Genomic DNA, 12,878 nt, shown 5'->3' with positions numbered 1-12,878 from the left:
ACATTGAAGCTATGGACTGGCCCGCCCGTTCCCCAGACCTGAATCCGATGGATGTGGATGTGAGTAAAAATCCTAGGCGATTAGTTTCTGGAATACTCTCACCAGCCCATCTGGCACCAACATCTATCAATGTTCAATGTCACCTAAAATTTCCTTTCTTTTCAGTTCTGATGCCCAGTTTTGACTTCAGTAATGTGTCTTCATCACGTCTAGATGTGTCAATGCATCGATTTGCTGCCAATTGATTGGATAATTGGCTTCCGAAATATTCCAAACCTTGGTTGTATCCATCTGGTTGCTTCATCTCCTCTGTTATGAACAAATAATCTACCCACAGACTCATGGTAGAAACTACTTTTTGCTTTCTCAATGATTCATTTATTAAAAAAGATGCAGTAGGTCTAGATACTTATTGCTTAGAAGTATAATAAATAATAATAATAACTAATAATAAATATAATAGATTTTTGTTTTTTTAACCGTTGGAAAAAAAATAAAGCAGCACTTCACCATTTATTTGATTTACTCCTTTATTGTGTTTGCACCTTACATTCTGTTCATAGAAAATACATTCAAACATGACATCTGCTCTGAAAGCGCCAGCTTGTCAGTGAAAGCCAAACCAATACAATTTAAAGCATTTGTTGAAAAGAGCAAGAGCTTCTCCCATTTGCTCATTGTATTACAAATATTTCTAAATTCTCATCATCATATACTATAAAAATATATTAATACTATACTGAAAATGGAAGTCTGTTAATGTCTTCTGGCTTTAGGTAGGCCGCCAGTGCTTTTCGTCAGATTCTTGTTTATCTTTATTTGTTTGTACAGATTTGCTTATTTTCAAAGATATGGCAAAGAATGCAGGGTACCTTTATAGGTGTTTGACTGGGAACCAATTTTAGTAGACTAAAAAAATAATTCAAACTGACTACCAGCTTTAACAGCTTTCTTCAAAAACAAAAAAACATACATCTACAGTATCTATACATGTAAAGGTGATCTCCACCCTACAGGGTGACTGTAATAACTTAAGTGATCTTTGGGGAAGGTGTTGCACAGTGTAGTGCTATTTGGATTCCTTTTTTTTGCATCATGTCCAGTGTTAGGAAGAAAAATCCAAAAACATGTCTGTTAACTTATGCAGTGCACACCCGAAATAAATAATGACGAGGACATTAACCATTGAAAAGGGACTCTAGATCTACCTTAAAGACAAAGAAAATTTTCTTGAGTTTTTAAAGATAAAATACACAAAGTTAAGTCACAGAAATGTGGAAACATTGTCATCATGTAGTCACAATCTAAATACAGAATTTCTCCTCTCAGATTAACAAATTAGGAATATAAGAACTTCGTTATTAACAGCCTTTACTATTAGAGCAAATCAAAATAGACATGTTGATTTTCCTTTAATAGTCATTTATTTTTGTGCAAAACAGGCTTGTTTAATAGACTTTGTAGTACTGGTTTCTATAACTTGTGCTAAACACTTCTGGAAACACGTCATCCAGCACAGCCGGGAAGAGAAGCTTCGCTGTGGTCACAGCCTTTGTACCTCTGTGATATTAGGGCATGTGCACATGCCTGCACAGCACATGTGCATAGAGCAGGGTATGAAGTGCTTTTCATACAAAAAAACCAAGCATTTCCCAGAAAAAATATACTTAGGTGTGAATGTATATCTCTCGCATAAGGTTTTACAGGAAGTCAAATAGTGGATCAGAAACAATAATTATAGAAACAGATGTCTCACTTTATTTCCAAACTACCTAATCCAGAGAAAAATATCGAAAAAAACTATTAAAGTCTTGCAGTCCCACAAAATGTGGGGCAGAGACTGTTAACAGAAAGTCCACTTAAAAAGAGGGAAAATAAACTAAAAGGAATCGCGTTTATCATCTTGGCATATATTCTGCAGGAACTCCAGACATGTTCCTTTTCTTCAAAGCAGCGTCTACGGTCCTGATCAGTTTGTCAATATTCACCCGCATATCCGGAGTATATGGGTCATACTCAAGTTTACGCAGTCCCGATCGTTTGAAGTTCCCGTCCTTTTGGCCCTCGACGCAGAGCAGTCGGTCTTCTGAGACTTTCAGTCCCAGAAACTGGACCATCCCCTTGAGCCGGGAGAAAAGGTCCCTCTTTAGATCCTCAAAGTGGACCACATGGACGTTCTTTCCATAAGTCAGCCAGTCCAAAGTATGAGAAGCCCACCAAGGGGCATAGTTCTTGACAAACTCCGGCCACTCTGCAAGACAAAATGAATACATAAGTTGAGTGTCATTGTACCCCTTGCCGTGAAGAATGTTACATTAAAACAAAACATTGCTGAGATAAATCACTCACAAATGTCTACATAAAATTTAAATATCAGACAGAACCAAATGTATTGCAGAGGTGCCAATCAGTAAATAAGGACATTCACTTCAGATTTTCAGTAAAAAAAAGTAACGTTCATATAGACACTGCCAGTCCGAAACAGGCAGTGTCTATCTGAAAGACAAAATTCAGTTTCTCAAAAAATTCGAATAGTACATAAAAGCAATAAAAATTATTGGTGGAGATGTTAAGCACAATCATAGAAAAGGGCAAGGCTCTATACGTCATTGCAAAAGAATCTGGATATTCAGTTTTGTATTCAAGCATATTACTGAAAGGTTTAGTTGAAGGAAAAAGTGTGGAAAACAAAGATGCACAAAAAAAAGCAAAAAATGCAGTCTTGAAAGAATCATAAAGCAAAGCCCATTTAAGAGTTTGGGAAGATTTACAAGACATGGACAGAAGCTGGAGTTCAAGATTCAAGATCCTCCACACACAGACATATCCAGGACATGGGCTACAACTGTAACATTTCTTGTATTAGGCCACTTCTAAACCAGAGAAAACACCATAAGTATTTTGACTGGAATAAGGAGACAAAGAGCGACTGTTGCTCAGTGGTCAAAATTCTCTGATTAGATGAGAAAAAAATTCACATTTTATTTGGATATCAAGGTCCCAGAGTGTGAGTGAAGACTGAAGAGGAACACATCAAAGTATCTTAAGGTCCAAGGTAAGTTACCACAGTCACTGATGATTGAGGAATCCATGTCATTTGCTGGTGTTGGTCCACTGTGTTTTATCAAGTCCAAAATCAGCCGCATACCAGGAACTTTTCGAGCACCCCATGCTTCTCTCTGATGACAAGCTTTATGGACAAGCTTCCTCAACACCTCAGGCAAGCCTCCATGCCACACTGCACTGAGGTAGTAATTCAAAAAGTGCACATACTATACAGTTCATGGACATACTTTTCAGTACGCACACATTTCTGTATTAAAATTCCTTTTGTTTTTAGTCTGATGTACAATTTTAGTTTTCTAAGAAACTAAACTTTGGATTTTCATTAGCTGTAAGTCATAATCATCAAAATTAAAGAAATATGTCTCTATGTAATATATTTAATATGATTTTTACTTTTTGAATTAGATTACTGAAATAAATGAATTCTTTACTAATAATCTAATTTAGTGAGGTGCAGCTGAAAATATATCAGGATAGTAATAATTTTAAGATATTATAATATTCGTCCCTTTAAACTGTGTCACTGGTTTTCGCTTTCTAAGGTCATTTTATCAGATTGTAGCCTTTACTTAACCTGGATGAGCGGAAGAGTGTCGGAGATCAAAGTAAAAGGGAAAATGAGGAGATTATAGCAAGGCTCTGATGTGGTTTAGACTTTCAGATCTGGTGCAATTTGAGGCAGGGTGTGTTAAGTAGTTCCTGAAGTGTCAAATATACATTTTACATCAGCCAAACTGCAGCTGAAATGTACTGAAAGTCTTCTCTTGCAACTTTTACTGAATAGTAATATCTCGGCCCATAAAAGCAGGAGCTGGCAGGAGCTGTGCTGCATCAGAGTGAATCGCTGCTGCTGAGAGGTTGACATTAAAGTTTAAAGCCTGCTGAGTTTGCAGAGTTATTCCAAAAACCAATGACCAGGGCAACTGCAGAGGCAGAAGGAGGGTTAGAATTCTAGTGAACGTGTGTGAAGGATGAGCAAGCATTGATTTAAAGGTGAAATTTTTACTTTGATTTCCTACTTGTGTTGAAAGTAAGAAATAAAAGTAACCCAAGGCAAACATTTGGGTAACCTGCAATCCTTTCTAGTTTTATTTGGTAGATTTTTGTTTATTTAGCTCTGCTCTGATAGATTTACAGTATTAAACAAAATTATACTAGTTTTATTTAAAAAACAAGTCCATCCATCCATCCATCCATCGATCCAACGTCTTCCGCTTATCTGGGGTCGGGTCATGGGGGCAGCAGCCTAAGCTGAGAGACCCAGACTTCCCTCTCCCCAGCCACTTGGGCCAGCTTGTACGGGGGAATCCCATGGCGTTCCCAGGCCAGCCGAGAAACATAGTCCCGCCAGCGTGTCCTGGGTCTTCCTCTGGGCTTCCTCCCGGTGGGACGTTCCCGGAACACCTCACTAGGGAGGCATCCAGGAGGCATCCTAACCAGATGCCCGAGCCTCCTCAACTGGTTCCTCTTGACGTGGAGAAACAGCGGCTCTACTCTGAGTCCCTTCCGGATGACCGAGCTTCTCACCCTATCTCTAAGGGAGAGCCCAGACACCCTGCGGAAGAAACTCTTTCCGGCCGCTTGTGTCCGTGATCTCCTTCTTTCGGTCATGGCCCAAAGCTCATGTCCATAGATAAGGGTAGGAACGTAGATCGACCTGTAAATAGAGTCCTTCGCTTTTTGATTCAGCTCTCTCCTCACCACGACAGACCGATACAGCGCCTGCATCACTGCGGACACAGCACCAATCCGTCTATCGATCACCCGCTCCATTTTTCCCTCATTTGTGAACAAGACCACCAAGATACTTGAACTCCTCCACTTGAGGCAGGACCTCCCTCCCGACCCGGAGGAGGCACTCTACCCTTTACCGGCTCAAGACTATGGCCTCGGACTTGGAGGCACCGATTCACATCCCGATTGCTTCAGACTCGGCTGCGAACTGCTCCAGTGAGAGCTGTAGATCACAAGCTGGTGAAGCCAATAGGACCACATCCTCCGCAAAAAGCAGAGAAGCAATCCTACGGCCACCAAACTGGATCAACAAGGTGAGAATTAGCTTTTTTGGTTTAAGGGTATGAGGCTTTGAGGGAATGGAGCTTGAATAAATAAATAAACATGCAGAAACAATCAGTGTCTGTTTTTTTTTTCAAACTGTGGCAGGATTATGTTGAGCTACACTTCACAAGTTCTCATAAACTTTCCATTGACTGAGATATCAACCCTTGAAGATGAAGCTGTGGCTACTTCTATTATAAAAGGATGAAAACAAGCTCAGACAAGAGCAGCTTTTATACAAAAATGAAGAGTGCAACTGAAACCTTTAACCAAGTTTGCTCATCCATTTCCACTTTCCACACAGCATCAAGATAATTTATGAGGTCATTCTCTTCTTCTGTGTGTAATAAACTTCTCATTTTCCTATCTTCAGTCTCAAGGAGCCCTTCTTTAGTATTCTCTAACCATGGCCTTCATAGGCTTGATCTAATCTAATGTTGAAAATAAATATATACCATCAGTCTCTCTATGGCTATAACTACCAACATCAAAGCAGACATCTGATTACAATCAGAATGCCTGATTGGTCAAAAACTACACTGATGAAGAAGACAAACTGCAGAAGATCTGAGCCAGCTTCGGAGCATTGCATATGTCTGATAGCCTCATGTATACACTAAGAGCCATTTAAATTTTGGATATGAAAAAGCAACTGAGGAACCAAGTTTCTGACCACACTGGTTCTGTTCTCCTTTTTTCAGTGGGCTTTCAAGAGACACGCGGGCTTAAAATACAAGGAGACCAAAATAAACTCAACTTTCCCCTGAATTTCCTGTTCTCCATGTGTCAGTGTGTTCGTACATTTAAATGACCTTGCAAAATCTTCCCCTTTCATAATTTGTCACATAACCTATTAAAAACGTCAATGTACACTACCGGTCAAAAGTTTTACAACGCTTTTCTCACTCGATGGGTCTCTTTATTTTCATGACTAAATTGTAGCTTCTTACCAGAGACAACAAACCTGTGAATGAACACACATGGATATATGCAGTAAACAAAAAGTGTGAAAAAACATTTTTATATTTTTACAAAATAGCCACCCTTTGCTTTGATGACAGCATTGCTCTCCCTGACCTTCATGAGGTGGTCACCTAAAATGGTTTTCCAAACAATCTAGAAAGAACTTTCCAAATGTTCATTGAGAGACGGCCAGAGGTTAATATTTCAGTCATTACAGCAAAGGGCGGCTACTTTAAGGAATCTAAAAAATAACATATTTAAAAGTTATTTTACAATTTTTGGTTTGCTTCATAATTGCACGTGTTCATTCACTGTTTTGATGCCTTCTTTGAGAATCTACATACAATGTAAATAGTCATAAACCTAAAGAAAACCATTAAATGAGAAAGGCGTTCTAAAACATTTGACCGGTAGTGTATTTTAGAGGGATTTTTTATGATGGACCAACACAAAGTCGATACATATAAATGTATACATATGACGTATACATTTTTAACAACTAAAATTCTAAAAAGTTTGCCAGGTTTGTAAAAAATTCTCCCGAGTCACTATTAATATAATAGCTGTAAGTCTTTTCCAGTTCTGCTCACCCAGAGAATCCCAGCATGATGCATGTTTCACAGTGGGGATGGTGAGTTCAGGCTGATGCACAGTGTTAGCTTTCTACCACACAGTGTTTTAAAAAAAGGAGAAATGTTCCCCTTTACTTTATTTAGGGACAGCAGGGTACAGGGGACTGTAGCCTAATGGAAGCTGCTTTTCAGGGTTTTATTTGTAAATAAAAATGTAAAGCCATGTATAAATTTCCTTTTAGTGAACAAATGTGAATGTCCAAAAAAGGCTACTTAGATATGTAAATTAAACACCAAACAAGGACAATAACTCAGTGTGATTTGTTAGACATGCCCTACCCCTAAGTTGACTTTATGAGGCCATGCTGAAGTGCATCAATGTCTGCAACTTCATCTGAACCCCGTCGGGTGTATCAAATCATACATGGCGAGCTCTGTACACAGTCCCATGACGACACTCCAACTGGAGTCGTTCTCTCTATTTGAAGTGGCAGCTGGCAAAAAAAAGTTTTGTACTCTACTGATGTCACTGCATGATTTGCCCAACAACAAAAGGAGGAAACGCTCATTGGGAATGGCAGGTCATCTGTGCTGACGCTCCGACAATGAGAGACAACTGCTGGGTAGGCAACTCTCCAGCCTCTAGAAAATCAATTGAACCTCACAAAAAGAGAAACCCAGCTGTCCTGGTTAACGAGGTGCAGTAAGGTGGCTGGATGTAGGGAGAAGATCATTGCACAGTTGACATGAAATGTCCAGGATATCAAAGCAAACCGGGATGAATTTAATTTGTTTAACTGTGTCATAATTAATGAGATGGAGTTTAACTTGACTGAACTATGTTGACACATTATTATGCTGTTGCACAATGCACAGTGATGCATGAAGTAAGACAAAATGTCAAAATGTTCACATCCCAGACAGAGGTTTTTCAGTGGCTTTCCTTCTGTCTGTGCTGTATGAGTCCAACCTTCCAGTGCCTTCCCAACAGTATTCAAACTCCATTTATTGAAGTTACAACCAAGAACATCAATGTTTTTAATGAGATTGTATGTGATCGACCAACAACAACAAAAAAAAACTTACTTGTGAAGCAGAAAGACAATGATACATCTTTTCTTTTATTTTATATATATTTTTTCTTTTTTACATACCTTAATCAGAATGGCCAGAGCACATCTGTCAACATCATGTTTCAAGTATTGCACATAATTGGATTTGGTGTAAACGTTGACGGGGTCTTCGTAAAAAATGATTACGCTTTGATCTAAACCAGGGCTGTCCAACTCCAGTCCTGCAATTCCAGTATCCTGTATGTATTAAATGTGTTCCTGCTCCAACGCTGGAGATTGAAGCTCCACAGCGTGTCATCAGGATCCACAGTAACACACTTATGACTCGCTTATTTAATGCAGCTGTGCTAACTATGCCGGACACCATCTTTGAGGACTGACTTTGGACAACACTGATCTGAACTATTCTGCTGTAGTCATAGCTGTATGCTTAGGGTCATTGCTCTATGTTAAAATGAACTTCTGCTCCAGTCTCAAGTTATTCGCAACCTTCAGGATGTCTTCGTGAATAGTTCCAACCAGATTTCCTCTCCCTGCTGAAGAAATGCACAGCCACACCATCATGCTGCCACCATCATGTTTTCTAGTTGGGAGGATTTGTTAAATGGTATGGTTTGTTAGTTTTTTCCACACATAGTGTTGTGCACAAAGGCAAAAAAAGCTGGCATTTGCCTACTAGTTTTGACTTCTGTATCATTGTCAGTCCACTTCACAGTGATGCACTACTTTGTGTTCGTCTAACACATAAAATCTTTTTGGAACACACTAAGGGTTCTGGCAGTAGTGTAACAAATTGTGAAAAGGTTTAAAGGGTAGGCAAACCTTTACAAGGCACCGTAAATAACACAATGGTGCAGAATGTTCAGAATATGGGATGTCTGACACACATTTTATACATATTGCTCCTTTTTTACTCATGTCTTAAACAGGCTGTGCTTCGGTGAAGGTGGCATTATGTTTGAAAGCTCACGTCTGTGCAGAACATTGTCGAAATCATCAATGTGTGGTTATGAATAATTAGATTAGGTTCAACTTTTTTGTCATTGTACATCAGAAATACAAGGCCACGGAATGCAGAGAATGGCCAGAAGCAGCACAGAGTCTTGTTATTGAGACAGAACTGTGTTGTGAAACAGACAAAAGACTTTCTTTCAAATGCATGTGGGTGAATAATGGTGGAAATTAAATATCAAGTATTTTTGGATGATTCAAGCCTTTTGGATGATAAAACTTTGATGACTCAGCATGCTGACAAGGGAACACAGACACATTTCCCTGGAGGAAAGTTTGAACTAATTTTAAGCGACAAACTACATCAGTTTAAATAGGAAAAACAAGTTCACATAGAAACACTTTCTTAGGCTCACAAATTAAGAATTTCCTGTAACGATTTACTTAAATACTTTCAGAAATTCGAGTCATTTTCAGTTCGAGTTTTGTTACTGACATGGGGATATCGATGAGATGATACAGCAAGATCTCAGTGGGACGTTGCTGCCACATGTTTCACCTTTCTGGATATCTAAAAGTTGCATTTTAAACTTCATCATGTTTTCTCTTTGAAAACACATAATATTCAATAGAAGACTAAAGGTCTTAAAATCATGAGTGCTGTTTGAGGACAGAATATGACTAAAGCAGTGGCTTGATGGTTCATTGTTTCATTTCTCTAAAAAGTGTACATCATGTGCATGCTTTGACAACAATGCTAGATAAAAAAATATTTGGCTTGGGTTTGAACCACATTTCCCTAATTTCTTCACCATCGTGCGTCACAGTGAATCCTTTGTATTGGACTTTGTTGCTCCGCACGTATCCGTCCATCCATCCTGGACATTTTAAATATAAACCAAAGTTTTAGGGTCCTTACCTTTTCCTCTCCAGTGGGCCTGTGAGGCAAACCCAACATGCCCTCCATATTTGCGGTTAAATTCTGCCATCAGGGCTTTGTAGGGGTTTCGGATCATGACGATGCTTGAATCAAAGGCGTCGATCTCCTTCCGGCCGCTCTCGTGCGTCTTAATGCAGATCGTCCTCCCGCTCCGCCAGTGGTCCCGCTCCCCTTTAAAGCCTGTGAAACAACACCAATCCCAAAACACACAGTATTTAACACCTTAACCTAAAGCTTTGAATTATATTATCAGATGCAGAGGCGTACCTTTGTTATAAAGGGAACCATCAAAGTAATAGCTGCCCGTGTAGAAGCCGGTGGCGAGCTCTATGAGGTGGCGAGCCCAGGTGTTGCCAGCTCCTGGAAAACTGGCGAGCGCCACCAGCTGCTTAGTGCGAGAAGGAAGGAAGTGTCGGTCCATGCAGCGGTTATCTGACAGCACACGGTAAACAAGATGCATTAGTCAATTGTTGTATAAAAACACTGATACATTATCTGGGTTTCTAAACAGATATAAGCTAAAATAGGAACTTACACTGAAACTGTGATGTTATGGAAATAATGACACTATTATGGAAAAGGTCAAAGTGGTTATGTTTTCAGTTGAGCGTCAGTGTTTTTTGTCTAATAATGCTAAGTGATGTTTCTGTGTAATCAAATTTGAGTTAAATAAGAGGTTTGAGTTAAAACAGAGCCGTCAAGTTCCCAAAACATCCCTTCTAACTTCAGCTTTTTTTTGTTTTTCTGCCCTCACCACATTTAATAGTCTGCTTTGTTTACTGAACTTTGTTTCTGCTTATCCAAGCCACAGCTGTCTGCTGCTCAGAGAAAACACTGCCCTATACAACACAGACAACTCGTAAACAAACATTGCTGGGTCAGGAAATACAAGAAACCCATTAACAAAATGCTTCACTGTCCTTCTTTCCGTTTTTACAGAAAAACAAGAAGCAAGATATTTTAAAGAAGCACAAAGGTCGGGTCTACTTAGACAAACTGGCGCAACAAAGCAGGACAATTGAGATAAATATTTCATTGTTAATTTTAAATTATATGAATACAGGGTATTATTTTCAACCATTTTACCTATCTTAGGTATCCACTACCTAAAAGCCGATTTATTATTAAGCTTACTTTTCTGACACATTAGTTAAATGGTCAGTGGACTGAAATTCTTCTCTTTTATTCAGGTAATTTTTCACAAGCTGCCTTTTACGCCTCAATATAAAGTAATTACAAGCCTGTATCTAATCTAAAATGTTTGGCAAAGACATTTGAAAAGGTAGTTTATCAACAAATGTTTAATAAGAAAAAATATTTCCCATCATGCCACTGCACTGAGCCTGCATTAGTAAAAGCCTTAAATGTCACTTGTCTAACATTAATGCATGAAAAACTTCTCAGCCTGGTTTTATTGAATCTTAGGGCTGCATTTAACACAGTTGATCACAAAATACTGACTGATAGGCTAGAAAAGTGGGTGGGATTGTCTGCTTCCAAGCATAATTGGTTCAGATCTTAGTTGGCAGGCCAAGACTACTGTACAATTTGGGAATTCTTAATATGAGTGAATAAACATCACTTCAGGAATAAATTCTTGGGCCTCTTTTAATCAATATCCATCCCCTTTGGTTAGATTATGATGCTCCAACACCATGCCATACATATTTTTACAACACACAACTTTTTTTTCTGTATTGCCCAATGACCACAGCGTCTTATAGTCAATGAGTAAATGTTTCCGTACAATTTATGAGTGGATGAGTCAGAATTTCTTTCAGCTTAATAAAAAAAAAGACAGAAGTTATCTCTTTTGGTCCCAAAAATGTTGTGTTAGAGAGCCAAATAGACCCAATGCTCTTTAGCTCTAGAAGGAACTATCTGAAAACCTGCGAGGTGCAGACACTGTTGCCGCCTTTAAATAAGACTAAAAACATGATTTTTTATTGTAGCTTTCCCATAAAGGTCATATCTTTTCTCAATTAATTTTTTTAAAGTATGTATAATTTTCAATTTAGCAATTTGATATTTTCTCATTTTATGTTATGTTCACATTTTGCCGCTACAATAAATTTTTTGAATAAGAGTGAATTTACAGATGAAATTAAGCAGCTATTTACTTTAACTCATACATTGTTGAGGGATAAACTAGAAACCTTTTAACAAATCGACAAACAATTACAGAGCGATGAGTCATTACATGTTCACCCCCCAGGATGGCACGCAGATAAAGGTCAGAAATCTGATGTTGTAGGGATGGAAAATTTGGTCTGTATCTGTACCTGCAGTATTACACACAACTTGTTTAAATTTGATCAGTTCTGGGGTCTTTGCTATGTTGGCCTTCATTCAAATTTGCTGAATGCAAGACACCAACAACACATTTTCAGCTATTTAATGTTTGCCAGTTAGCAATTAGCTTTTTCCCTTCATTTATTCTCTAACAACTGCACAATATTTCTATTTTTACTTTCATACTGGGTTTTGTCTTTTAGTGAGGTATGCACAAGGTCAAAACTAAATGTTTTAGAGGAAAAGGTCTTCTAAGAATTTGTAGAACACAATTTTCGCACTGCTATTTATCAGTGTCTTATTGTGTGTGGGGATGTAAATAAATGTAATAACAGACAGATGTATAAGAAAAGATGCCAGATCAGGGAAGGCCCATTTGATTAACCCTGAGCAAAAATAGGACTAAACAGGCTTCATTTTACACAAACACATACAGAGTTTTGCAAAAGTACTTACTACAGATTTCTAATTGGATTTAGGTCTGCATTTGCCCCAGGCATTCTAACACATGAATATGTTTAATGTAAAACATTTCACTGTAGCTCTGACTTAATGTTCAGGAAAGGACACAAACTTAAGTCTTTTACTGCCTATAACATGTTTGCTTCCAGTATTGCACCTGCATGGATTTAGCTCCATCTACCTTCCTATCAACTCTGATTATCTTCCCTATGGCTGCAAAGGAAAAGTGCCCCCACAGCATGATGTTGCCACCACCATGTTTCAAAGTAGGGATGGTGTGTTCAGGGTGATCTGCAGCATTAGTTCAGCACCACATGTAATGTTTTGCATCTTCAAATTTGATCTCGTTTGATCAAAGTACCTTCTTCCACATATTTGCTATGTCCCCTACATGGCTTGTGGCCACCTTCACACTGGGCATCTTATGGATTTCTTTTACAAATGACTTTCTTCTTGCCACTCTTCCAGAAAGGACAGATTTGTGATGATGTGCAGAGTGCA

At 38.6% G+C, this 12,878-nt stretch overlaps 1 protein-coding gene across 1 annotated transcript in view; it reads right to left on the bottom strand.

Annotated features, from left to right (window-relative positions):
- Positions 1-512: 512 nt before the first annotated feature.
- The window catches only part of wscd2 (WSC domain containing 2), a 56,010-nt gene continuing 43,644 nt past the window's right edge, over positions 513-12,878 (bottom strand). The window contains exons 7-9 of the mRNA XM_047382061.1: positions 9,891-10,055; positions 9,603-9,803; positions 513-2,251 (exon numbers count right to left, since the gene is read on the bottom strand). Coding sequence (XP_047238017.1) covers positions 1,899-2,251; positions 9,603-9,803; positions 9,891-10,055 — 719 coding nt within the window. The 3' untranslated portion in view covers positions 513-1,898. The remainder of the gene's footprint in view (positions 2,252-9,602; positions 9,804-9,890; positions 10,056-12,878) is intronic.

The sequence above is a fragment of the Girardinichthys multiradiatus genome, chromosome 12, assembly GCF_021462225.1.
Source record: "Girardinichthys multiradiatus isolate DD_20200921_A chromosome 12, DD_fGirMul_XY1, whole genome shotgun sequence".
Taxonomy (NCBI): Eukaryota; Metazoa; Chordata; class Actinopteri; order Cyprinodontiformes; family Goodeidae; genus Girardinichthys; species Girardinichthys multiradiatus.
Note: the sequence above shows the minus strand (reverse complement) of the source record. Positions and strands in the feature narration are given on the sequence as shown.